We start from the raw sequence: 27,488 nt of genomic DNA on the forward strand, positions 1-27,488 counted from the left end.
CTAAGACTCCAAAGGAGTCGAGCCTCGATTAAGGGGAGGCGCACTTTGTTCGAGGGGAGGTTTATTTTAACATCAAACCTCAACAAGGTTTAAAAAAACCTATCAATTTCAAACACAAGATTTTTGTATTCCAATTTTAAAATATTACTGGCTTTTAAATATGTCAAAAAGCTATTAAACTAGTAATAAAAGCTATTAGATAGAAATGGAAGAAAATAAGAATGACATAAGTAGTTTAAATGATAGTTCAACCACACAAAAAAGTAAAAAGTCTTCGGATCACATTGTGATATTTATTGTCACTCATTATTTTCTTGATTTGATACTTCAATTTTATTTGCATTGCTTATTGTAATTGCTCATTCCAGTCCATGCAAATGATTAATTGTTGGATTCGTATCATTTAGAAATCACGACACATCGTTACAGACATTAAATGCTAATCTTTTAAGAATAAGATAGTGTTGGATTATAACTCTATTTTTGAGTTGATCGAGTTGACTAAACCAACCCGATTTTTTTTTTTTTTTTTTAACTAAAACCAACTTTGTTCGATAAGTTGATTGTGTATGATTAAGTGATAGCATTGACTTCATAAAGCAATATTTGGGCAAGAGTACTCGAGCTCGTGTGCATCTCTTAATTTTGTACTTTAGGTGAGATTCATGGACATTTAATTACACCTCGTGTGCATCGAAATAACCGAGCCTACAGTTGAGCGAGAACATCTTCCAAATATCTTTGCTACACTTAAATATCCTCAAAATTAATTCCAATACCTTTCAAACTTCGACAATTCATTTAAATGGTGCAATCCTATCAATCGGACACTGAGCGTTACTCTTGCATGTGCATTTAAATTATTTATCGAGTCGACTTCTAGGTATTTATTTTATTGGAAAAATGGAAAATTAAATAACAAATTAAATGTTTTTTTTCCTTTCCAAATTTGATGCCAACATGGTTTGACCAGTAGGTAGCCTGTCTAATTATTTCATTGACTATGACAGACAATATCCAACACATATCACTCCTTGGCTCTTAAATCATTGTGATTATTGACGGCTAATAATTCATAATTTATAATAATTATAATTCATTAGAAGTCAAACAATAATTTAAAATAGGTTAATTAATTAAGACCCAATCTTTCAATTATTTGTAATACGTACGATTGGTTCCAATATTATACCTAATAAATCCGTTTACATATTTTTTAAATGTTACAGAACAATTATTTAATTTAAATATATTTTGATCTCCTCATTAAATTTATAATAATTTAATCTATAAATTTTAATAGGTAACATGTTAGTTTTTGTATTTTAAATTTATACCAATTTAGTCTTTAATGGAATTTTTTTTTATTAAAACTCTGTGTTCGATCTTTTTTATATAATGATTCTATCGTTTGTAAAAATATAATGAATAATCAGGAATTTCGCTGTCGTTTTTACTAGAGAGATCTAAACTATAAATTTTTTGTCTCATCCCCTTAATCGAGGCTCGACTCCTTTAGAGTTTTAGTCATTTTTTACTGCCTTCGAGGAGGCTTGGCTCATTTTCTTTTGGAGTTCTTTGTTCGATATTTGAGGATTTAACAATCTATTGGCACGACTAAGTTTATGACAGTGGCTCTGGTACCATGTTAGACGAACACGACTCTCCACAACGGTATGATATTGTCCCCTCTGAACATAATCTCTCATGGCTTTGCTTTGAGCTTCCCAAATGACCAAGACCTCGTACCAATGAAGTTAGTATATCATTATTTACATAAACAATTTAATTAATTACATATTTTTTTTATGATTAAAATTAAATATTGCGAAATTTAAAATAAAATTTGTTATCAAATTAAGATTATATTTTAAATACTAAAAATAAATATTTTTAATTTATACGAATTTTCGTAAAGTTAGAAAACATAAAACACATAATTCCAAAAGATTTGGAATCCTAATGGGATGATACGTATCAACTAACAACCATTAACAAAAGGGTCACAGCGGCCACGTGCACGTGAACGGGGAGCAAGGCCACGTGGCGTCGGTGGCATTCATGAGTGCATAACTACCGTCGCTGTGTTCTCGTGTTTTGTTATTCCTCCGTTTTTCATGTCACCTTGGATGCTTCCGGTCGGGGCATTTTTCGGACAGATTCCCTCGTGGTGGGTAAAAAATCACCCAATAATACAACATCTTTTCCCATCAATAATAATCCATTTAAATTTCACATCAAAATTAAAAATATTAGCCTAAATTTATAAATACTTGTATTTTATCCAAATATATATATATATATATATATAAACTTTTATAAATTTTAATAAAAAAATAAAAAAATTAATGTTATCGTTAGTCTTAAATAGAAACGGATAGTATTTTAACATTCAAAAATAATATTAATACCCTTAATATTTATGATTAAAAAAATTAAAAAAGTATAGTTTCTAAATACATTAAACTAATTTTTATTACATTAAACATATTATTTTACCAAAATATTTAATTATAAATTTTTAAAAATTAAGAACCAAAATAAAATCATGGAAATCAATATATTTAAGATTAAAATTTCATTTTGATTAAATACTTAGTTCTATCTTAATAAATAAATCTAAAATTTACTCTTTGTTGATTTTTGAAAAAAAAAATTAATATGCAATAGTATTATCTTTATAAATTTTAAAAATAAATTTGTATTCATGGGAATGAAAATATTATTAATATTTAGCTAGCTTTAAAAAATTTCATTTAAAAGAATTAAATTAGTATTTATTGAAGCTAGCTTTAAAAAATTTCATTTAAAAGAATTAAATTAGTATTTATTGAAGTACTTCAATAAGATTTATATTAAATTTGGATTTAAATTTTAAATTCCCGTATTGTTGGAAGAAAAAAAAAAAACGGTCTTAAGAGAGCAAAATAGAAATGGTTCACCCGCGAGAGCAATAGAATGAGAAAGAGAGAACCGTTGGTCTCATAATCGCATTTCAGTTGCGGTGATTCGGATGATAAGCGTCGGAGAAGAGAACTGAGAGTTGGAGGAATCGGAGAATTACAGAGATTATTCGGCGCTGAGATGAGCTTAGTCAACACTCACAGAAGCTGCGCGCCAATTCGTTCACTCTCTCCTGCTTCATCCTCCATTTCCCGCTGCGCTCACACTTCCTCCTCTGGTAATGCTCTCTCCATCCTTCTCGCATCGTCTCTTCTCTTTTTGCTGTTGTTTTCCTTTGTCATCGTCCCATCTTTAGCCGTTACTGCAAGCAGTTGTGCTAGAATAGAATGCAAACATTTGCTGTCGTTTCTCAAATCGCCTAATTACAACTCATGAAGCACTTTATCGAACGGATGTGTAAAGTTGATTCAAATTGTATTTCATTCTTCGTATTTTTCGAGTCTTTCAGGAATACTGTAGTTTAGTGGCTAATTTGTAACTTAATTAGAGAAATCAAGATCATACTACATCGTGCTGAAGAATAAAAGAATAAAGGACTCGGGTTTGATAATAATGTGATGAACTGAGATTTCTGAGTTATTCAGTGATATTTCATAATGATAAGAGGAACGGACATCTATATATCTTTACATTAGTATGATAATATCTTCTTTGGTATAAACCCTAGTACTGTTGCTTTTTGAACCACCTAAAATGTACTAATGAAGATAATTTTTCTCACTTATAGTGTGACAGTCCAAACCCACTGCTAGTAGATTTGTCCGCTTTGGCCCGTTACGTATTGTCGTCCGCCTCACAGTATTAATAAGTGTTTTAAGAGGTTGACGTACGTAACAGGCCAAAGCGGACAATATCTGCTAGCGATAGGCTTGGGCTATTACAAATGGTATCAGAGCGAGTCACCAAGCGGTTTGCGAGTGAGAACGCTAGGCCCTCAAGGGGTGGATTGTGAGATCCCATGTCGATTAGAGAGGGGAGCGAAACATTCCTTATAAAGGTATGAAAACCTCTCCCTAGCAGACGTATTTTAAAACCGTGAGGCTGACAGCAATACGTAACGGGCCAAAGCAGACAATATTTGTGAGCGGTGGGCTTGAACTGTTAGGGTATCAAAGCCAGTCACCGGGTGGTGTGCCAGCGAGGACATTGGGCTCCCAAGAGGGGTGGATTGTGAGATCCCACATCGATTGGAGAGGTGAACAAAACATTGCTTATAAAGGTGTGGAAACCTTTATCTAGCAGATGCGTTTTAAAACCGTGAGGCTGACGACAATACGTAACGGGCCAAAGCGGACAACATCTACCAGCAGTGGGCTTGAACTGTTACATATATACTACTATGAATCTCTCTTTTCCCTAACCAACCCCTTGGCTCTCTACACTGGCGTCAATTGTGCCAGAAATGGAACCAATAGGAGAAGGTTCATTATCTATTTAGGGTGGAATCAACATGTTCATTTAGCAATTTCCTATTTTGGATCCTTTAGGAATATACTTACATGTATGCCATTCTAAACGATCCCTTCTCATTCTTAAATGTATGTTCCCTGGTTAACTCGTTTTAAGATGCATTAAAATCAGCCTTCTTTGGGAATTACTGCAAGTTTCAGTCAGATGCACGCAACACAACCATAACTGATATAGTGGTTTTTTCTCTATAAGACTGGTTGCTAATATAATTTTTTACTGCCTTGGGAATTACCGTATTGTTGTCATGGCATATAACCTTGATAAATAAGAAGTCATCCTCCACGAGCATAGTAAAATCATCAGGAGTGGTTCCTACTTAAGCTGCTGTTATATATGGCTTTTCTCAAGTGTGATTCACAAGTCAAGTTATTTTATGGTTTGTTTCAGTCAGGATTAAAGGACATCAAGCATGTATTGGCTGATATAGTGACAATAGTTTCATGACTGAGGTTAAATTTGAATCTCGATGGTTTAACGTGCAGATCATGTGACGTGTGGAACACCAACTTGGATTGGGAAGGGAATCACTTGCATTTGTTTCAAGCGGAAGGGAACTTTTGAACGAATTTGTATCAACCTGACTCCAGTACAGGCAAGTAAATAAAAAAATAAACTTCCAAATTGATTGGAGTAAGAAGGGGAAATAGTTGAGAAATAAATCATAAAGTTACCACTTCCATTGTGGGCGTAATTCTTGGTGAATTTATATTGATCCTTGACATTCTGGCTCTTGTTTGTACTGTGAGTCCCTTAACTTGATGAAAATCATTGTATTGCTAATATCCTTAGAATAACATTTACATTCATGATCTCAGGAAGATAGGCTAAGAAGATTAAAGCAGCGCATGAAGGTCTACTTTGATGGTTCAAGAATCGACCACCAGGTTAGTTTAGTACTCAGATGATTCCTCAAAGCACACCAACTTGAGTTCATATGTGGAATAGTTTCTAAACTATTAATAACATTTGCTTCTAATGTAATTTTACAAAATCATTATGTTATTACTTTTACGTGTACACCTTGCTTTCTGGAATACTTATTATGAAAATTTCACCAAGAACAGGAGGCTTTAAGAGCTCTGTGGTATGCAGCATACCCTGATCAAGAGCTTCAGGCGTTGGTATCAGATCAATGGAAAGAAATGGGATGGCAGGGAAGAGACCCATCAACTGATTTTAGGTTGTTATCTCATGTATTACCTTTTGTCATGTTATCTCCTTTTCATTGTTCTGAAAAGCTTTTACCTAACCCAGAGGAGCTGGATTTATCTCTTTGGAGAATTTGTTGTTCTTTGCAAAGACGTTCTCAGTAAGATCTCAAACTTCATTTCACTCATTTAAATTTTTAGTTTATTTTCACCTGAAAGAGTTTACGAACTTGGTAAAAAACTCTCCAGTTGGGAGATCCCACATTGGTTGGGGAGGAGAACGAAACATTCTTTATAAGGGTGTGAAAACCTCTCACTAGCATACGCGTTGTAAAAACCTTGAGGGAAAACCCGAAAGGAAAATCCCAAAGAGGATAATATCTGCTAGTGGTGGGCTTGAATTGTTACAAATGGTATCAGAGCCAGTCACCGAAAGGTGCGAAACACTGATCGTAGTACGGCTAGACCCTCTCCATAGTAGACGCGTTTTAAAACCTTGAGGGGAAGCCCGAAAAGAAAAGCTAAAAGAGAACAATATTGGCTAGCACGAGTGTAACATTTTATCATGCTTTCACTAATCCTACTTTTCCCTTTACATTTCAGACATCTTTCCAACGTCTATTGAGAAAACAAGGAGGAAAGCCAGCAGTTTGGGAATATCCCTTTGCTGTTGCTGGTGTAAACATCACATTTATGCTAATGCAAATGCTTGATCTTGATGTTTGTGAGTATCAAATCCATTTATGCACACTCGTCCAAAGCTCGAGTGACCTCACAATCTTTATACGATACATACGTTACTCCTCTCATTTCTAATCAATTTAATGCAGCAAAACCAAGGACCTTTATCAGATCAGTTTTCCTACAGATGTTATCAGGTAAATCTCAAAACTTAATCCTGCAACATATCAAGTTTGAATTTACTTATCATATGGTATTTTCTGCTAAACAGAGAATGAATGGGCATTTGACCTGCTTTACTGCGTGGCCTTCGTTGTTATGGACAAACAATGGCTGGAAAGAAATGCTACCTACATGGAGTTCAATGTAAGAATAAATATGATATCCTTCAAGATTTAAAAAATTTCACTCTGCAAACAGAGGTTAGCAAAAATGAGATAAATAATCAAATTATCTGTTTGTGGTAGGATGTTTTGAAGTCCACCAGAGCTCAGTTGGAGAAAGAACTTTTAATGGAGGATGTGTTACGGATTGAAGATATGCCTTCTTACAACCTTCTTCTAACACTGGATTACAGGTAGAATAATCTGTCACACTAATTATTATTTGTTTATTTTGATGATATTAGCATCGAGGGAACAAAATTAAAAAAAAATATAGAAAAAAAAAAAAAAAACTGTAGAACCCTAAGAAATACTAGTGCCTAAGTTACTTGATGTTCTTTGGATTGTTACAAATTTCAGTATAGGTAGATGATGATATGTAGTGGCATGCCATGCCACTGATTATGCTGATACTATTGTTATTTATTATTAATTTTCGTCTTGGTATTGCCAACTTCTATATTTAAGGGATGGATGAATTTTTTTCATAGAAGTGAAAAGGGATGGATGAATTTTTTTCATAGTAGTTTTCACTTCAACACTTGATGACACTTTTGTCATCATGTTCGATGATTTGAGCCGGTTGGAAGTCTCTTCTCAATGAGAGACTTGCATATCCCATGAAAGGGTCTTTGGAACAGTGATCGAAGATTTCTATAGACTAGCCTGAATGAGCATAGTAGACCGTTTTAGAAAAGATTTAAGGACTTTTGTCTGATCGATCATTTGAGCCGATTGAAAGTCTCTTCTCAACGAGTGTTGAGAAGAACTTGCATATTCAAGATTTCAGGTGAAATTCTTGATAATTTGATCCCATGAAAGGGTATTTCGGACCGCTATCGAAGATTTCTCTAGTTTAGCTTCAATGAGCACAATAGATCGTTTTTAAAGAACATGTGGATGCAACAGAGTAGCCAAAACGCAAATGGGCCTGGCCCAGATAGGTATGATGGGCTTTTAATAGCCCAAATATACTTTATTGAATAAAGAGGTCGGAGATTTGGAGTTATAATATTATAATATTTTTCAAAATATGTCACGTTTATTCTTAAAGAATATTCATTCATAAAAGAATATTTAATATATAAAGAATAAATGTGGGATCCTCTTAATTTTATAATCTTGGTTAAGTAATTTAAAATACTGTGGTCCTTCTGGACCGTGAATCTCATCTGTCGCCACGTGTCCTTCTGGAAACATCTACTGGAATATGGAATCACGGCAAAATTACCTCTTCCCATCCCTGTCTGCTTTCTCCAACTCCATCAAATCCTTAGCCAAGAATAAGATTCTCCTAAAACCATGCGATCATGGGCCCCACCATTGGCGTATTCTTACCTTAACCGTTGGATGAGCGGCCGACGAAAAATCCAACGAACAGAACGCGGCAAATTACGCTAACGAATGGTGATTGTATAAAATATAAATTCAAGCCGTTTTGATCTTCGTTTTCTTTCCAGCGAAGGAATAGTGGAGTAGCAAATTTCCAGAGCACATCACCGTAAGGCTGTTGAATCTCTGTGTGTGCGGATAAAATTTTGTTATCATTTGTTTTTCTTTTTGTCTACGCAAGCAATTGCGGTGTTGATCGATCGGAATTAACAGATGGAGAACGAAAGGCAGAATCTAGAGCTGAAGCATCTAGGTTTTGTTAGGATCGCTGTGATTCAGACGATTGTATGTGTTACGAATCTGTATGATTACGCGAAGCAGAACTCCGGACCTCTGAGATCTGCGGTTGAAAGTGTGGAGAGCGCTGTTAACACAGTTGTAGCTCCTGCCTACGAGAAGCTCCGAATCGCACCTGATGATGTTCTTGTTTTTCTTGACGAGAAGGTATTCTTTGTTTTCTTTAATCGTCTGGACTCTTTAGATGACTTTCTTGGATCAGTATGTATATTAATTTTTAGATTGTTTTCTGCGATTCAATCGATTGTCGGACGAAGATCGTTCTGGCTGGTGATTGATTAGATTGAGATGTTTTGCATTCCAGATTTTTTTTCACTAAATCCAACTCTGAAATCTTGATTACTACGATGAATTTAGTTCTCCAACCTTCTCTATATGATGAGAATCATCGGGAAATCATTTTACCCTGAAATAAAATTAATTAAACTCCAGTGTCTCCGATTGGCCGACTGAAGTACAATTCATATATGATCATACCTGGTAGATACGGTTGAAATTTGAGTTTCAACGATCTATTCAGGAAAAAAAGATGCGTTTAAATCTATTTCAGACTAGTGTAGAATGAATATGAGTTTATGGCCGACCTTACGGAGTGTGCGTTTTTTTTGCCCGTCCTTTCCACGGAAGAAGATCAGTGAAAGATGAAATGGTGAATTCGTTCGTAATTTATAAGAGGAACTAATAGAAAACATTATGTGTTCTCTGGGATAATGATCCCTGGCTGAAATGAACATTTCTAATCGTGGTGTGAAGTTTGTTGCAGGTTGACAAAGCGACACATGAATTTGATAAGCGTGCCCCTCCTCTGGCGAAACAAGCCGTTCAAATTACGCAGCATTGTATCCAAAAAGCTGCTCGAACTGGGCAAGAACTTGTGAATGAGTTTCAAACGAGCGGACCACGCGCAGCGTTTTACTATGCAGCGAACGGGTCCAAGCAGTTGGTTCTAACCCAAGGAGTGAAGGTTTGGGCATGTCTCAACCGGCTTCCATCGTTCCACAAGTTCGCAGACATGGCAGTGCCAACTGCGGCTCAGTGGTTGGAGAGGTACAACTGCAAGGTGAAAGATATGAGGCAGAAGGGCTACCACGTCTTTGACTATTGTCCTGAAGTTCCTCTGAGTGAGATAGCTGAGGCATTTAAGCAGGGCGAGGCCAAGAAGAAAGAAGCACCTCCAACTACTCCTGAACAAGCTCCACCGAAGAACAAACCGGGTTCAGATTCCGATTCTGAATCCGAATCCGAATCCGAGTCGGTTTCGGTTCCAAACTAGAAAAGGGTTTTTAGTTTCAACACCTAGTCACCTGGTTTGCAAGAGTATATGGTTCATATTAGATGTTGATATGGGACTAGCTCAATGTTTGTATATAGTTTGGACAAATAACTGAAGTTTTAGTTTCCATGTGCGTGGAGGAAGGATAATAAATTCAGTCCTGTCTAGCTAAAACGGGGAGACAAGAGTGATGGACACACCACAATGCTGGCCTCAAGAACTAGTGAACAAAGGGATTCAACCATATCTGCTTTATTTATAAATTGAAGTTTCTGGCCTTTCAGGAACGTTACCTTCAGTTCCATCCCAACAAAAAGCTATATTATAGTTTGTTCTTAATAATTAAAAATTTTCACGACTTGTCGACTCATTTTCAAAATATGGGGCTTGATTTTCCTATCTCAATAGAGTCATATAGGGCTTGATTTTCCATCTCAATAGAGTCATATTTTATGCGTCTAGTCGGACAAGACAATTAGAAAAATGAACATGAAGGTTGCATGAAAGGTATCACAAGTGCGTCAAGAGTGTAGGTGTCGACAAGGCAGTTGTGTTGACAAAATATCGGTGACGGTAGTGGGTCGAAGCAAAAACTCCCTAGCTCATTCTCTCACTATCTGTTTCTCTTTTTTTTTTTTTCTTCCTTTCTGCACCTTTGAGGGTTGATTTTCGATATGGTATGCTATAAGTCTATGCCAAAGGTGGAAATGGACGAGGTTTTGTCTTGTCCTCCACGGATACTCTAATAGTGGGGCAGTCCTCCATTTCGTCGGAATCAAGTTCTTTCTCTAATGAGTACTCCTTTTCACACCAGTCCACGAGGGTGAGCTCTCAGGAGCTATGATAGTTTGCAATAAATTCAAACCGGATCGGGTGATATATGGATATAAATAATGAAAAACGCATCCGATGAGGGCATTAGAAAAACAATGTGCTCAAATTCACCAGCTTGAAATATGTCTTATGAGCTAAAAAGCACGTTTATTCCAGCACCAAAATCTCCGTTTGACAATACAAACCACAAGGTACTTCTCCAGTTTAAACAACAACAAAATAAACGTTCAAACAATTGCTTGGGAGCTTCCCAGATACCACCACAGATTTCAGAGCTCTACCAAACATCCTGCAAAGTATTTCAAGAACAACAACATCAGAGGGATCTATCTATTGGTATATCTCTCCAAAAGCCCAGAAGTTTTCAAGTTTCAATCAGTTCTCTAATTCAATCAAATTGGATACGAAAAATGCACAGAAACAGAACCTTACTTATCAGTTGGAGTTATTGTTGATGTCCGTAAGCAAATCATCGTAAGGATCCCTCCTACCAGGAACCTGGCTGATTTGTGCGTCCCACCGCAGCTGACAATTGTGGCGCTCAAATGTCCAAAATCCGTAAGGACGGATTGGATAGCTCCACATCTCCTTCGTCTTTTGGCATCGATCCTTCACCGCGTACACGTGCTCTCGGAACTTCCGATCCCTCTCTTTTGGATCCTCCATAAGTCTTAGCACCAAATTCTCAGCAAACTCCATGATGAACTTCATTCTAGTATATTCCACAGACATTAACGAATCAAACGGGGAAAAACGCCGAATAAACAATCATTGAACATGAAATTCACTTAATATCGTGGTTTCCGCTCAAGAAAATGGAAGAACATAGTTCTATCATAAAACTAAATTAGGTGAATCAGACACAATCATGATCTCTCCAAATCTTCTTTCTGAGAGATTAGCTAAGAAACAAACCCGATCGACAAATTCTCCAGTGAAAGCCCTAAGTTTATTCAACAACAAAAATTGGAAAGATTTTGAAGAAAATTTCCGAATTCAATTAACCTACGATAAGAAATCAACATCAATCGAAAGCTTACCTCGAAAATCGATTGCAGGAATTAAGATTTCTTCCTCGGTAAATATCAGCCAGCAGTTCGCCCTCCGTAGAAATGTACTCGAAGAATGAGCAGAATACAAGAACGCCCGTTATTTCCATTTGAGGCATTGCTAGGCCCATTCAATTAAGCTTCAGGCCCAAATGCCCAAATGCCCAAAGGCCCAAATACTCTGGACCTGGACAACCTCTGGCCAGGCCCATTTAATGAATGTGATTTTCCAAGAATGTCCTTCCCTTGTTTTTATTATTGAAGTATTCATGTCACCGCTGATGAGGTAGCAACATTAAATATCATTGAATAAATAACAAAATACCATAACTGCTGCTTTGAAACAGTTTTTTTTTTTTTTTTTTTTTTTTTTTAATAATAATTAAATAGGAGTTCCATATTTATCATTTCAAATAAGATATATATCAAACTTTTGTATTAATTACCAATGCAAAATATAAATAATAAAAATGAAACGAATGTTCATATAATCCAATAACTTGACCAACTCGAACTATCCAACCTAAATTACAAAGGTTAGATTATTAAATTTGGGTTAAATTTTAAAAAACAATCATATAATCCGATAACTTGACCAACTCGAACTATCCAACCTAAATTACAAAGGTTAGGTTATTAAATTTGGGTTAAATTTTAAAAAACAATTTGATTTAGGCTTAACATTTTTTTTTGGTCGAAAACATGACCAACCGAAAATACTGTTACAAGGCAACCCAACCCTACTTTATTTCTTAGAAAGATAAAAATATTTCGATGTTAGTAATGCCCTATGACTTGCATTCAATATTTGAAATTTTTAATATTTTCATCATTCATTACAGTAAATAAATAGATCATTTTTATTTTTTATCAATAAATAAATGGGGTTTGATCAGGTTGCTCGTATCACCAACCACAACAAATCAGCAACTTCAAATTGCTCTAAAAAAAATTTATCCAATCCAACCCAACTCTCATGTATACTTCTACCCCATTTATTGAAAAACAAGATTCGTCGGTTAATGGTGTTAGACGAACACAAGTCTCCACAATGATATGATATTGTCTACTTCGAGCATAAACTCTTGTAGCTTTGCTTTGGGCTTTCCTAAAAGATCTCATGCCAATGGAGAGAGTATTCATTGATTATAAACTCACGATCATTTCCTAAATTAGTGGATGGGGGACTTTCATCATTTAACAGATTAAAATTTCGCGTAAATAATTATATTTTTTTGGTAAAAGAAAATTATAATTTTGTGTTGAAAAAAAGCAAAAAAGAGAAAGAAAAAAGCGAAATCTAGTAAGTAATGAAAGGAAAGCAATCAGGAAACAATGAAATGTGAATGAGAGGATTTGGTTCACAGATTTGTTGGTAAATGTATGTTGTTTAGGTCAGTGATTCCACCGCTCCCTTTCCAGACGCCACCTACTCTATTCCCAATTTACCTTTTAATTTCTTCCCCCAATTAATTAAACATATTTTTATTATTTTTAATTTTAATTTTAAATATTTTAACGTCTACTGTTGGCGTCGTGAGATTATGGGTACCTTTTTGAACACCATTAACGAATTCCCAAACAACCTTTGTCGACCACTTCAAAATGTTGGACTCTCCACTTTTTTTTTTTTTTTTTTTTTTTTTAATATTATTTACCTTAAATGTATTATTGCCCTCAACCTTTTTGACTACACGAAAGTAAAATAAAATATTTTTAAAATAAATAAAAAAATATAATAAATATATAATTAATGAATTTTTGCAATTTGTCATTACCTAATATTTATGCCCAATTCAGTGAATTCTTTCCCTTTTAAAGACACCCTTGATTCTTGCGATGCGGTTGTTATTTTGGAGGTTTTGAAATTTGTGAAGACGCTGTCGTTTTCAATGCCATTTTTCGTCCATAAAACACTCTCTTAATTATTAATTACTTTCTTATTTATCTAATTTGTAAATATGACATTTTTAAAATAACATTAAATTTAACCAATTTTAAAAATACCCTTTAATTTTTTTTAAGATTAAAAATAGTATTAAAATTTTTTTATGATAAAAAAAGTTTAAAAAATTCGGACGAAAATCATTTATTATTATTTCATATATTATCTGTAAACTTTTTAATATTAATTTGGAAAAATAAAAATATATTCTAATTAAAAAAATGGAAAGAAGGGTATTTTTGAGAGTTGTTTAAATGTTTTAATTATGAAGATATTTTTTTAGAAAAATACAAAATTTAAAACTACTCTACTTATTTAGCCTTTTAAATACGTTTCATTAGGCGTCGTTTTATGGTAGCCATCATGTCGTGCCACAATTACAGAATCCGGTTTTAGCAATCCATATTTGAAATCGAAACGGTGCCGTTTCAATGTGCTGCAGCAAACAGCCTACGAATATTTTTAATTCGAAAAAAAAAACGGAAAAGAAATTAAAAAAATTGATTTTTTAATCTGAAATTATAATTACATAAATAAGAGGTAATTATTTAATCCGGTTTTAGCAATCCATGTTTGAAATCGAAACGGTGCCGTTTCAATGTAAAGTAGGAAACGGGCCTACGATTAATTTTAATTCGAAAAAAAAAAACGGAAAAGAAATTAAAAAAATGGATTTTTAATCTGAAATTATAATTAACTAAATAAGAGGGACCGGTGGTAAATTACTGATTGCTCTATAGTACAAAATTAGGCCCCGAACCTTCAAAAATATTAAAAAAAAAAAAAAAAGAAAAAAAAAGGCACCGCCGCCCTGTACACTAAAGGACAATAAAAGCCCCGCCGCGCAGCGCCGCGCCGATACGGCGGCCATGGTTACAAGATAATTAAACCAAAAAATAAAAATAAAAACATGGCCTTTCGTCGTTCTTTTCCTTTTCTTTATTCTCTCCCTTTACTTTCACGTCTCTCCGGCTGAAATTACGAGAAGCCGCCGACGTTAAGAAACGGCTACCGTCACTGCATTTCTCGTTTTAATTCAAATTTTGTTTTTTTGTTTTTTTTTTTCTAACTTTCGTCCATCATATCATCAACCCCATCGGCCCCACCGTCACCGTTATCATCAAGCCAACGCTCCACAGGAACGCAATCCATCTTGTGGCGGAGTTTCCAATCCAACGCTTGACACGCACGTGAGCAATAGTTAACGGCACCACAAACGGAACATCGACGAAACTCATGCCGTCTCGTCTCTGGTCGTCCACACCCCACGTGCGAACATAGTCTCAAACCATCCCCCGGCGACCCCCCACGTGCCGCGAACCACTCCGCCAAAAACTGACTCGCAGGATGAGCCTCAGGCGCCGGAATATTACAACCAAAATCGCTTAACAACGGACATGCCGAACCCGTCACGTGCCGGTGGTGTGGATGAGGATTCCACGTCAGACACGTACGCGAAGCGGTTACGGACGACCCCGCCTCCGACGAAAGCACGGCGGCGAGCTCACGCGCGTTGGCTTGAACAAGAAACCGACGACCCTCCGTTATGTTCTGTCGAACACCGTAACCGTCTTGGAGACAATGACCAAGTTCCCTAAGGGCATCGATGTGGCCGAGGAAAGCGGCACGTGCGCAAAGAGCAACTCCGGCACGGAGATTCTTGTCATTTTTGGAGCCACCACTGCCGTTGAACTGAATGACGGCGAGTGAGTAAAGCGCCGGCGCGTGGGAATAAATCGCCGCCTTGGCCATTAGAGAAGCCCCGCTTCCTCGATTTTGCAAACAGTAGAAACGAATCTGTGTCACATAAGAATAAATAAATCAATGCCCGAATTACTAATTGGTTTTAAAATACACACAAAAAAAAAAAAAAAAAAAAAAAGGAATGTTTATAACTTTCAAAATAGGATTAGAATAAATAAATTTAAAAAAAAAAAAAAAAAAAGCAACAAAATTAGAACTAACCATGCCGAGAGTATAACAGGCCTCGACGTTGCCGGCGTCGGAGCACTGTTTCAGAAACCGGTGAGCCGATTCCGTCCAGGTCCGACCGCTAATTGCAAAAATCTTCAGTGAAGCTCTTGATAATACAACGGGATTAAGTCCTAAACTGTTTAATCTTTTGCATCTGAACCCAAAATTAGAAAAAAAAAAAATCCGTTAGATCCAAAAACATTAACGAAATTATTAAAAAAAAAAAAAAAAAACATACGTTAGCAAGATATTGATGAACTCGGAGGGGGAGGAAGCGGCGGAGCTGAGTTTAGAGAGAATAGAAATGACGAGGTCGTCCGGCAAGGAATCGAACAAATCGGAAGTGGGTGTTTTGATGCCGGGAGAGGGCTTGTTCCTCTTACGGCAGAAGTGGTGGTCGGCGGCGGCGGCGGCATCGTGTGTTCTTTTTCGAACACGGTTGTCGGAAAAGAAGGGGGATTGAAGACGAGGATAACAGAGGCCTCTTCGAGTTCTCATGGAGGATTGTTGTTGGGGTGATATCCACGCCTCTCTCGCTTTTTGTATGGGTAAAACTTTAAAACCAAATGGGAAGCGTTATATAGTCTGGACCAAATTATAGGTCCCCTCTTCCAATATAAACCACAGCAAACTAAGACAATGCTTAAGGATCCTCAAATATGATACCCAGCTGTCAGTAACATGGAATTTTTATGCTCTTTATTTTTATTTCTCTTTTCTTTTTCCTTTTATTTATTTCTCAATAATTCTGTAAAATCTAATAATTCTTATTTTCCTGTTTTTTTTTTTTTTTTTAATTAAAATTTATTAATTCAAAAAATGAAGGCATCGTAGCTCTTATTAAGAATATTTCGTGTAGGATCTCATAGGGCGAGAAACAGGACATTATTTTCTCTTCTGTGGACGTATTTTAAAATTTTGAACAGAAAGCTCTTAAAGTAAACGCACAAGGAAGATAACTTTAGCCGTTTTAGTAAATGAAACCTTTGAAATTTATTTTTATTTTTATTTTTATTTTTATTCCCTTTTTTATCTAATTTTTCTTAGCGTCGTTATCAACTATTTAAGAATTTGGATAATTGCCAATTAAATAATTTTCCATTTATATAAATAGCTTAATTTCTCAAAATTATTTTCTAATTAATATTTAAAAAAATAGACTAAATTTAATTACTTTTTACCAACAAACTCAAGGATATTTTGTATTGTAAATTTCTACCAATTATCCTAAGGAGTTGTTGTAAAAAATAAATTTTAAATTAGGAAATGAATCTGAAAAAAAAATCAGTTCCAAATTAGGAAATAAATAAAATAAACAACGTTTCACAGTGAATACTGTCTCGCCGTTCTTAGCATGTAGCTTTCCGTAGTGAGGTCACCGTAACATTAGAAAAACAAAAAATGTTGTTAGGGTGAAGTAGTAATAAAATTAAAAATAAGTAATAAAATCCGGGGAAATGACGTGGATCCGTTGAAGTGATATTGACCAATTACGTAACACCAAGTGGAGCCCACCTGTCCCCCTCTCGTGGCTGTTTCTCGAAGTAGAGAAGTTTTTTCCTTTTTTTTAGCAGTACTGGAGGCCGCTGGAAATGGGTATTAATCCGTAGGGTCCCACATCGAAAAGAGGCCGTGTTGGAGTTGCCAACCATTTAACGCCGTAGATGTTACCCCCGAAATCAACGTACCTGATTTCAAGATCTTGTACCATCCATCCAACCTTCCAAAAATCCTCCCTATGGCTGCTACTTTGATTGGACGTTAAACGTTAAACGTAAAACGTAAAACGTAAAACGCTGCGTTTTGATGGGACATTTAGGGCAACAAGCATATCTAATCCTTTTTATTTTCTGATCATTTCCAAAAATATTATTATTATTATTATTATTTATTTTAATTCAGTCGCTTTCTTTCCCGTCCAAAGGAGATTTTCCAGAGATCGTGCTTTTAGTGTTTGGGGTATCCGAGGGGCATTCGTTCAATGACTTTGTTCTAATAAATCTTAATTTTATATAATTAAATTACACACGTGGCGCTTGGATAAGAAGAGATTTTAATTCAAGGGATTGGATTGGATTAGGACATCAAATAACTGACACGTGGCGTAAGACTGTGCATCCAAAGCTAATCCATTCTCCATCTACACAGCTTCCTCCACTGATACCTTCTCCTCCTCGCTCATAAAGATAATAAGGATAAAACTTTTTATTTTATTTTATTTATTTTTTAATTTTATTTTAGCCTTTTGCTTTTCTGTCGGACAAAGTATTGCCAGTTTTCCCTTGGTCTAATTCCGTGCACGTATTTATCTGTCCCTCGTAACATTGACCTTCGTACTGTCGCTTGCATTTCATAAATTCCAACGGATCTTTTATTTATTTCCTTTTTTAACTTTAGGAACACGAAAAAATATATTCAATGCGGTAAAGAAGAGAAGGAAACGGTAAAAAAAGAGGAGGTAATTAATTATTTATGGGAGATAAGGATTAAATTTTACTCCATATTAAATACCACAGGCCAAGCAAAGGTAAGTAATTGGACACGTAAAAGGTAAAAAAAAAGAAAGGAAAAGCAGAGGACTGTGAAGGGTGTCACGTGATAACTTTGTCCCGCAAATTTGTATGGTAAAGTAAGCAACAAGACTCACTCACACGCTAACTACTGTACGACTGGGTGTGGGGGATCCCAATTCCCGTAGCCCTAAACCCACTCCTTTTGGTTGCCTTTTTTGGCTTCCCCCAGATTTTGAGTGAGTTACAAGGGTCCTTCACAGTCGTTGTCGTCGTCGTCGTTTGTGTACTCCGATCGAGAAACGCCCCCACTGAAACCACGACACTCTGTACGACATATCGTAACTGTATGTATTATTTACGTTAAAATTTGGGCGTTTTGTTTTCTTAAGCCAACTGGGATTATTTGTTTGGTAATGATGATTGAGAATAAGATGATGGGATGGGATGGGATATCATGCAATCCACATGCATGGGCGGGGGGAGCCTCAGATCGCCGTTGAATCCTTTGACTATTTTTTATTTTTTAATTTCTATTATTATTATTATTATTTTGTGGGGGGACAGTTTTTTATTTTTGTTGAAAGAGAGCAGTTACGTGGGGTCCAGTTTGTTAGGCCGGTAACGGACAGCTCAGCTTCATTGTTCCCTATTTCTCTGATCTATGATATTTACACGTGGCAGCATCATAGCAACGCCCGCTTGATTAGTGGCGAAATATTTTGTAGCCACGCGATCAAACCAACGGTGGAGATGTATGAACTCTCCATCAACCTCTTTACTCTTGGTTGCCGGGATTTTTGGGTAATTATCGTTTCAAATATAAATTTTTTAAAAAGAAATTTAATTATTTGTCGAAAAAAAAAAAGAAAAAAAAAGGAATATATGGTAGATTTCTAGTTGATAAGAATGGTCTCCTTGACAGGTAAGTTTAGGGTTCCCAGTTTGAACGTGTTTCTTTCTTCTAGACAAAAATTGAATAAAAGTTAGAAAGAGACTACCTATGTTGATTTTTCCCATCTTCTTTCCACAAATAAATTTCGATTTTTAAAACTACGTTGAATTTCATGTCCATTTCTTTTTTAATTTTGGGTTTTATTTATCCATAATATTAAAAAAAAAATTAATCTGTTCGGTGACTTAATCTTAAAAACTTTTACCTTACTGGATTTGTATCGAAATCGAAACAAAGAAACAAAGAAAAGAGGAAGCAAACTAATGGAGTACCTTGAAAGGTTGTCCACTCTCTGCAGCTAATAATAATAATAATAAAACTTAGATTTTTAGTTAACCTCACATTCTTCATTCCTATTTTATTGGGATTCATAAAAAATTAAAAAATTAAAAAAAAAAAAAAAAACTTGAGAAAAACGAAAAGAACCATTTGGGGTAATTAATAATTAAAAAAGCAAATTAATTAGAGAATTTGATGGAGCAACGGCGTCGGAGGATGTTGCTTAACGTAATAGCCAACAGCTTATTAAGCTCTGCTTTAGGGTGCCCAATGTCCGAAATCTAATCACGAGCCGCACGTGATCCCCATCCCACGCTCGGCTCTGTTCTAAGAACTATATAAATATGCATACTTGTTTAAATTGTGTCTAAATTAATTCTTGTTTTTTTAAAATTAAAAAAAAAAAAAACTGCCTTTAATCAAATAACTAACATGGCTTTAACGTAACAAGCAATGGTTCTCCATGGCCCGTGCCTATCATTGATTATTAATCAAGAATTCAATAACCAACTCTATCAATTTATTTCTCAAAATTATCAACCCAATTTTAAATTCATATTTTTCCTCAATTTTTTAATTTTAAAAAATATTTATCGGGATTTTTTTTTTTTAATTTGAGTTGGGTTTAGTTCATTCGTGTATTTACATTTTTTTTTTTCGAATCAACTCGATCAACCTCAAAAATAGGGTTACAATCCAACCATACCCGACCTTACTTTTAAGTAATGAACTGTGACTCTGTGAATATTTGATGATTAATTTTTTAAAAAATAAAAAACTGAAAATTAGAAAATGGATTGGCGGATAAAGCTTGATATTTTGCATGCAAACAAGAGAATAAGACTGAGGCGGAGAATTATACGTGGAACTGACGGGAGACGTTGATATAACATCCACGTGTTGATTGCACGTGACATGGGAACTGAGTCGTTGACTGAATGTTTGACTGGGAGTATTGGTCACGTGATGAAGGAGTGACAAATGAAAATAGCACGCCACCTTCCTCTCACGCGCTTTTTTTTTTTTTTTTTTTTTCCTTATTTTTTATTTAGTAATTTAATTCGTTAAGTAATTCTTCTCTTTACATATAAAGCTAAAATTCACAAAATTAATTTTTATAAATGGTCACCGTCGGAAGCAAAGATCTAAAACAACTCAAAATGACAGAAACAGCCCTAGAACGAAGGGCATTTATGGAAATTCAAAGTGAAAAGAGGTTCTTCACCGGTTGGCCGTGCAAGCAAGGGGGGAAAATTGAAGGGTTGCTTGATGCCTCCCAGTTCATAGACAAGAACAAGTTTGGGGTTTACGTGCATGGTAAGTGAACCCATTCTAACTCCATAACCCTGTAGCTCACCCAATTATCTTCACCCACCTGTCTGCCTTGTCACCCAATAGGACACGTAGAGCCAATCATATGTGGACACGTCGATGCCTGGATTTACAAGAATGACGAGAAATTCACCACTTTGTGGAGGGCATAAACATATGATGGGGAGTTGAGGCTTTTGTTGCTTAACGCATTTGGCAGCTTGGGAAATGGCAACGGAGGCAATAACGGGAATGCCATACGGCGGCCTCGTAAGCCGTGCAGTGCACAAAATATAATCCCCGGCTGCCCCATCCATCACTATTTCTGGCCCCATTCATAGCACGTTTGAGTCACTTTTAAGTCATATTTGTCCTCGTTGTATTGCCTATCACCGTATATCATATTTGTCTATGACGTATTGTCTATGGTTGCATGTCCGTTTCAAATCCCTTTTTACATCCTTTCATCTTAGATAAGTTATATTCTTTCACATTATAGTAAAATAGAAGCGTATGACCAGTCACCAAAATATACTATAAGATAATATGACTAGTCGTCACTTGTTCTTACCCGAATTATATGCTATCAAAGTCGTTGTTATTGCCTAATCATTATTAAAACATTTCTCTCAAACATGACTCGTGACTCAAGCATGTGCCGATGTTGTCTGCAAAATCTGAATTTTTCGTGGTTGACTTGTTAGTTAAATTAGAACAAATGTCACGCAATCGTTGTCCTGCTACTACAAGAGTGCGATTATGATAACCAACTCCCTCTCTTATTTATTTACTAATTAAAAAAAGTAAAACTCTTCATTTGATATTTAATTGATTACTTAACTTCGTACTAGGGTCACGTTAGGTTAAAGTCAATTAGAGACAACCGGAGGTAAAAAAAAAAATTAAGCTGTAAATTGTAATTGTCATATCACCGGGGGTAAATTGTATCACTTCAGCCTAAAGGAAGCAGGTAATTGGAGAAAACATACGTAAATAACAAGTAACTTCTTGTTTTTCAAACGAATTTAATTCTTAAAATCTAATTCAATTCTAATTTGTCTTTTGAATCTCTATAGTTTATATATATATATATATATATATATATATATTAGTTTATGTAACATTGCGGGACCCACTTAATTTGTTGTGTCATATGATGATGTGGCCAAAATTATTCCATTCCAACAGCTATAAATTTGAATTCAATTGTCATTTCCATAAAAAAAAAATTGAATTATTTCATAGTTAAATGATCAATTATTATATGTAAACTTATGAAATAAATTTTAAAATAAATTATCTCGCTATGAACTTTAAATTAATGAATTAACATTCTATATCGATAATATAACTATAAATAGACATACCAATACTAAATATTTTATTTCAACAAAACAATATATTATTGTACGACAATCAAACATATTAAAAAATTAATTTTTAAACTGTACAAGTTTTTATTAGAGTTTGAAGTGTTTTCGGTTTTTCATTTTGATATTTCTACTCGTGTCTAGTGAGACAATAGACACGACATCTCCTCTCCCAATATATCATCCAAAACATGTCGGCCGTGAACTTAATTCGTGGAAGAGAATTTAACCGTGCTAGCAACATGACTATGCCCATGAACTAAGCTAATTTCTCTTTTAACTTATATATTTTTCACAGTACATTGAACATCTATTTACTCCTATCTCCTCGTACCTATGCGTTTCCAAGAAAATCATAGTCCCATCTTGATAAGACACGATTCCACTTATGTCTGGGAAAATGAGAAGCTTTTTGTCGTCTTACGTCTAGCTAACCATACAAATAAGCCGATCAGTCTCCATCATTTGAAAATTGGGGACATGGTCGTAGTCACGATATAAAACTATTGGGAACATTAAATTGTATTAATTCGACGGAATTATTTTGTATTCCAATAATGCAAAGTTTTGATAAAATTCTTCCAACTTACTCATACAACTTTTGAACTTGGTTCCATCAATAATTAGCGATAGATTTCTTAATTTTGTCCCACATTATTTGGAACCCAAAGCAATAAAAATAATATATTTTTTTAAAAAAAAAGGGAAAAAAATGGCATGTGGAAACATTATGAGTGTGTAGTGTGGACTAAATGAAAAATCTGCCCAAAGCCAAACGCACCGTTTTTGTACATTATTTGCGAGAGCCAAACCTGACAAACAAAATCCGACAATATAATATCAGCTTTTTACCAGTACTTGCTCCTAGTCGAACCATGTAATAATTATCCTTATTTCCCCCAAATTTCCCAAAAAGAAATAAAAAAAATTAAAATAGAGATTAATATGATCAAAACGCAGAATCTTGTCGTCGTATCGTTGGTAATTGATGGGAGTTCAGCCCATGATGCCAGCCACTGGTTTTTCTTCGCTTCTTGACTCCGCAACTACAATGAAATTACAAGAAATAAATAAATAAATAAATTTCTATTTTCACTTTATAATTTGCAAATAATAAATCAAAAGCTATTTCTTTTATTATTATTATTATTTATTGTATGTGTTTTGTTGATAAATAATATTTTTTAAAATACAAAAAATGAATTAATTTTTTTTTTTTTTTTTAATAATGGATTTGGAAATTCGTCAGAAACTTATTTCAAACCATCCTAGCAATTTCATGTGTTAAGAAACAGAATGATTTTTCCGACATGTCGGAAACAGACAAGAAAGCATCATTGAAAATTCGTACATTTTGGTAGATTAAACCGTACAAAAAAGAAAAAAATTGCATAAAAATGATTCTGTCCCTTTACTTAAACTCTTTCCTTTCTCTCTATTAAAAAAAATAATAATAAAATAATGATTTTCTGTTGTTGCTGGGCTTGACTGGGCTGGGCTAATAACAGGTTCCTGAAGCCCATTGGGCTTACAACTCGAAATGAAGCCCATTTATCTATGGGCTTACATATCTCCTAGCTTACTCCCCAAAATTTGACAGATCAGACAAGGAGCCATAGAGAGAGTGCCACGTGGCTACAAAATCTCAATCTGGATACTGGTTGGACCCGACATGTAAGGATATGTTTTGACACGGAGTTTAAACGAGAGCCAGAAGTTGAGATTATTACAGGCAAGCAGAAACGAGTCGAGGTTGACGTGGCGGATATCAGATTCTCACTGCCACGTGGCAGCGAATCAGCCAATTACATATTCCCTCTGCTATCCATTTAGATAAGCCTATGCGTACAATAACGAAGTGAGATTCAAATCTTGGTCACCATTTTTACAATTTTTGCAGAGCTAAACAGAGCGTTAAGTGATTTGACCGGAAATGGCCTCCGCTTGTGCTTCTTCCGCCATCGCCGCGGTGGCGATTTCTTCTTCCAGGCAAGTTTTTTCTATTCCTCCGCCGTTTTTTGCAGTTCTTTATGGAGCTTTGTTTTTTGCAGTTCCCAGAAGAATGTATGCCCCAAGGTTTCTAATTTCCTAACCGGCAAGAGGCTCAGGCTGAGAAAGTACACTGCTGCGGCTGTTGCTCCTCGATCAGCTCCGGTGTGCGCCGCCGCCGACCCCGACAGACCCCTCTGGTTTCCCGGCAGCACCCCTCCCCCATGGCTCGACGGCAGCCTCCCCGGCGACTTTGGCTTTGACCCACTTGGTCTTTGTAAGTATCCTTGAATGATGAAAGTCCCACGTCAATTAATTTAGAGAACGAGTTTATAATGAAAGAATACTGTAAGCCTTTTAGGAAGCCCAAAATAGAATTTATGTGTACAATATCGTACCATTATAGAAAGTCGTGTTCACTACAAATTTTTAAGGTTGTCTAGATTTAAGATCGTAACTATGTTTGTTTGCGTGTATGAATATTGATAGCTTCTGATCCGGAGAGCCTGAGATGGAACCAGCAAGCAGAGCTGGTGCACTGCCGGTGGGCAATGTTGGGCGCCGCCGGGATTTTCATCCCGGAATTCTTGACAAAGATCGGAATTCTCAACACCCCGTCGTGGTACACTGCCGGAGAATTGGAATACTTCACCGATACCACCACTCTGTTCATTGTGGAACTCATTTTCATCGGTTGGGCCGAGGGTAGACGATGGGCCGACATTCTGAAACCCGGTTGCGTCAATACTGACCCAATCTTCCCCAACAACAAGCTAACCGGAACCGACGTCGGGTACCCAGGTGGCCTGTGGTTCGACCCACTCGGTTGGGGTAGCGGGTCACCCGAAAAAATCAAGGAATTGAGAACGAAAGAGATCAAGAACGGGCGACTGGCTATGTTGGCGGTGATGGGCGCGTGGTTCCAACACATTTACACCGGCACCGGTCCCATTGACAACCTCTTCGCTCACCTTGCCGATCCCGGCCACGCCACTGTCTTCGCCGTGAGTTTTTAATTAACTTTACCTTTAAAATAAATAAATAAATATACAAAATTGATGAGATTATTGTTGTTTTTTTTGCAGGCTTTCACACCCAAGTGAGGAACGTGGAGAAATTGGGAGTGAGAGAAAATGTCTGTATTAAATCACAACTTGAAATCCCTGTTGTTATGTGGTGTGTGTCTAATGGACATTATTATCAATTTAATGTACAAAATGAGATTAAATAAATAATTAAGGAAGTTTAGATGCCCTTTTGACTTTAATTAACCAATTATTAGAATATTTAATCAAATAATTAATGTGGACTTTGTATGCTAATTAACATAACAATTGACTAGTGGATCAAACAATTTGTTAATTGATTATACACTAATTTCGAGTTCTAATATATTTAATATGCCTAACTTTTAGCATTAGATCTTTCTTGGTTGCGTTATTGGTTTAAATTATTCAATGTTCAATCTCGTTGCGATGAATGTTATTACTTCGTTGTTGACGTTGAGTCAAGGACTCTTTATCGTAATTTTATGGTGTTTTGAATATGTGAGATCTCATGTCGGTTGGAAATGATAACGAAACATTCTTTATAAGGGGGTGAAAACTTTTTCTAATAAACGCGTTTTAAAATCGTGAGATTGACGGTCATACGTAACGGGCCAACATCGGACAATATCGGTTAGCGGTGAGCTTTAGACTGTTATAAACGGTATCAAAATCAGATACACAGTGGTTGACGTCGAGTGAAAGACTCTTTATAATCGGCGTTCTTGTGAATCGTTGCGATGAATGTTATTACTTTGTTGTTGACGCGAGTGAAAGACTCTTTATCGCAACTTTACGGTGTTTTGAATATGTGAGGTCTCACATCGATTGAAAAGGATAACGAAACATTCCTTATAAGAGGGTGAAAACTCTCCCTAACAAACGCGTTTTAAAATCGTGAGATTGACGATCATATGTAATGGACCAACAGTGGACACTATTTGTTAGCGGTGGGCTTTGGACGGTTATGAATGGTATTAAATCAGACATGCAGCAGTGTGCCAACGAGGAAGTAGGCCTCCTAAGGCATGTAAATTGTGAGATCTCACATCAGTTGCAGAGAGGAACGAAATATTCCTTATAATGGTATGGAAACATCTCCCTAAAAGACATCATGAGCCTGACGACGATACGTAACGAGTCAAAGCAGATAATATATGTTAGCAGTGGACTTGAGTTGTTACAAATGGTATTAAAGCTAGACACTTGACAGTGTCACAGTGAGAACGCTAGGCCCTTTAGGCAGGTGGATTGCGAGCTTACACGTTCGTTGGAGAGGAGAACTAAACACTCTTTATAAAAGATACAAAACCTCCTCGTAACAAATCTGTTTTAAGATTGCGAGGCTAATAATGATACGTAACAATAGCGACAATATCTGTTAGTAGTGGACTTGATTATATAATATCATCGATATATGTTTGTCACTGAATCCAACAAGAATTACACTAACAGAATTACACTAACAGAGTATAAGCTAGGATTAATAAATAAGTTAATTAAGTTGGTAAAAAGGAAAAGCAAGTAGAGTATAAAAATAATTTAAAATAAAATAAAATAAAATAAACTAAAACAGTCAAACTAATAAATATAAATATAAAAAAAAATACAAATTTTATATCTGCAAGTTGTTCAACTCTCTCTTCCTCTAGATGAAAGCAACATTTTTTTCATTAATTATTTAATTAAATTTATTAATTGAGTATTAATGCATTCAATAATTATATTAAACCGTTTAATCCGATTTATTAAAGTAAAGATTTATTAATTAAACGAGAATGAACAAAGTAATGAATTTAAATCAGATTCAGAGAAAATGAAGAAATAATTAAAAATTAGTATAAAGAAAAGTAAGGATTTCTATACGAATCTGAATTGAGTCGCGAATGGCTCGCTCGTTGTGAATCTCAACAACTCCAATTTTCAGAGCTCTCTCTCCGTCTCTCTCTCTCTCTGTAATCGCCGGTGATAATCTTGCGGAGAGAGAGGGAGAGAGAGAGAAATTACAGACGCTATTGTTTGTGTGAACTAATAATTAATGGTGGGAAGAGAGAATATTACAGTAGTGACGGAGGGGGGAGGGGGGGGGGGGGGAATTGGGAATCAGGAGGAAGAGGGGGGATAATTGGTACGGCGGACGGAGATTTGGGCGGGGATGGGGCGGCCGGTGCCAGAGCCACCGCAGCTGCTGCAGAACATGCGGCCAGAGCCTGAGCAGGTACGGCAGCCGATGTCGCGGTCGGACCAGCGGGAGCAGAGGCAGGGGACTCGACCGGTGCCGTTGCAGGAGGGGCAGCGGGGGAAAGAGCCGGCCATGGGTTTGTCCATCACGGATTTGACGAGGACGGCGCCGGCGAGGACGCTGAGGCCGGTGGCGAGTTGGGTGAGGACGATCGGAACCATGGTTGAGGGAGAGAGAGAGAGAGAGAGAAATGAGAGATAGAAGAAGAAGAAGAAGGAGAGGAAATGGGGAATGGATTGGAGATTTTTTTTCGAGACGATATTAATTTAATTTAATTTAATTTATTTAATTAAAAAAAAATATATGAAAAGAAGAAATGGGGGAAATAAAAGTGGTGAGAAGGAGGAACACGTAGACGAAGGTGCAGTTGGTGGCT

At 36.0% G+C, this 27,488-nt stretch overlaps 6 protein-coding genes across 9 annotated transcripts; 3 read left to right on the forward strand and 3 right to left on the reverse strand.

The window, feature by feature from the left end:
* Positions 1-2,907: 2,907 nt before the first annotated feature.
* On the forward strand, positions 2,908-8,389 carry LOC111801312 (ELMO/CED-12 family protein). 2 transcript variants are annotated; one of them, XM_087126522.1, is made up of 10 exons: positions 2,909-3,181; positions 4,917-5,030; positions 5,254-5,318; positions 5,499-5,614; positions 5,689-5,743; positions 6,186-6,306; positions 6,413-6,460; positions 6,535-6,629; positions 6,731-6,840; positions 8,252-8,389. In XM_087126522.1, exons 1-10 carry the CDS (start codon positions 3,085-3,087, stop codon positions 8,274-8,276), a joined length of 846 nt encoding a protein of 281 aa, XP_086982648.1. In that variant the 5' UTR covers positions 2,909-3,084; the 3' UTR covers positions 8,277-8,389. The 2 variants fall into 2 exon arrangements, with proteins under 2 accessions (XP_086982649.1, XP_086982648.1); XM_087126523.1 differs by lacking the exon at positions 8,252-8,389 and having other exon boundaries at positions 2,908-3,181; positions 6,731-6,844.
* Positions 7,915-9,906, forward strand: LOC147793833 (REF/SRPP-like protein At1g67360). Of its 2 annotated transcripts, XM_023685284.2 has the most exons (3): positions 7,916-8,147; positions 8,252-8,482; positions 9,099-9,906. In XM_023685284.2, the coding sequence occupies exons 2-3, from the start codon at positions 8,252-8,254 to the stop codon at positions 9,606-9,608; spliced, it is 741 nt and encodes a 246-aa protein (XP_023541052.2). In that variant the 5' UTR covers positions 7,916-8,147; the 3' UTR covers positions 9,609-9,906. The 2 variants fall into 2 exon arrangements, with proteins under 2 accessions (XP_086982652.1, XP_023541052.2); XM_087126526.1 differs by having other exon boundaries at positions 7,915-8,482.
* Positions 9,907-10,540: 634 nt separating this feature from the next.
* On the reverse strand, positions 10,541-11,595 carry LOC111789870 (uncharacterized). 2 transcript variants are annotated; one of them, XM_023670592.2, is made up of 3 exons: positions 11,483-11,595; positions 10,870-11,154; positions 10,541-10,731 (listed from the first exon to the last, which is right to left on the reverse strand). In XM_023670592.2, the coding sequence occupies exon 2, from the start codon at positions 11,151-11,153 to the stop codon at positions 10,878-10,880; it is 276 nt and encodes a 91-aa protein (XP_023526360.2). In that variant the 5' UTR covers position 11,154; positions 11,483-11,595; the 3' UTR covers positions 10,541-10,731; positions 10,870-10,877. The 2 variants fall into 2 exon arrangements, with proteins under 2 accessions (XP_023526360.2, XP_023526352.2); XM_023670584.2 differs by having other exon boundaries at positions 10,875-11,154; positions 11,483-11,594.
* A 2,515-nt stretch (positions 11,596-14,110) lies between these two features.
* On the reverse strand, positions 14,111-16,045 carry LOC111780419 (F-box protein At1g67340). Its single transcript, XM_087122058.1, has 3 exons — positions 15,649-16,045; positions 15,402-15,564; positions 14,111-15,233 (listed from the first exon to the last, which is right to left on the reverse strand). Exons 1-3 carry the CDS (start codon positions 15,906-15,908, stop codon positions 14,502-14,504), a joined length of 1,155 nt encoding a protein of 384 aa, XP_086978184.1. The 5' UTR covers positions 15,909-16,045; the 3' UTR covers positions 14,111-14,501.
* Positions 16,046-23,663: 7,618 nt separating this feature from the next.
* Positions 23,664-25,091, forward strand: LOC111779932 (chlorophyll a-b binding protein 7, chloroplastic). The gene is made up of 4 exons (XM_023660138.2): positions 23,664-23,824; positions 23,887-24,101; positions 24,314-24,828; positions 24,910-25,091. Exons 1-4 carry the CDS (start codon positions 23,769-23,771, stop codon positions 24,925-24,927), a joined length of 804 nt encoding a protein of 267 aa, XP_023515906.2. The 5' UTR covers positions 23,664-23,768; the 3' UTR covers positions 24,928-25,091.
* A 1,596-nt stretch (positions 25,092-26,687) lies between these two features.
* LOC111810279 (chaperone protein dnaJ-like protein) lies at positions 26,688-27,347 on the reverse strand. The gene has a single exon (XM_023696951.2). The coding sequence runs from the start codon at positions 27,271-27,273 to the stop codon at positions 26,974-26,976; it is 300 nt and encodes a 99-aa protein (XP_023552719.2). The 5' UTR covers positions 27,274-27,347; the 3' UTR covers positions 26,688-26,973.
* Between the last annotated feature and the right edge of the window lie 141 nt (positions 27,348-27,488).

The sequence above is a fragment of the Cucurbita pepo genome, chromosome 1, assembly GCF_057944985.1.
Source record: "Cucurbita pepo subsp. pepo isolate OVF chromosome 1, ASM5794498v1, whole genome shotgun sequence".
Taxonomy (NCBI): Eukaryota; Viridiplantae; Streptophyta; class Magnoliopsida; order Cucurbitales; family Cucurbitaceae; genus Cucurbita; species Cucurbita pepo.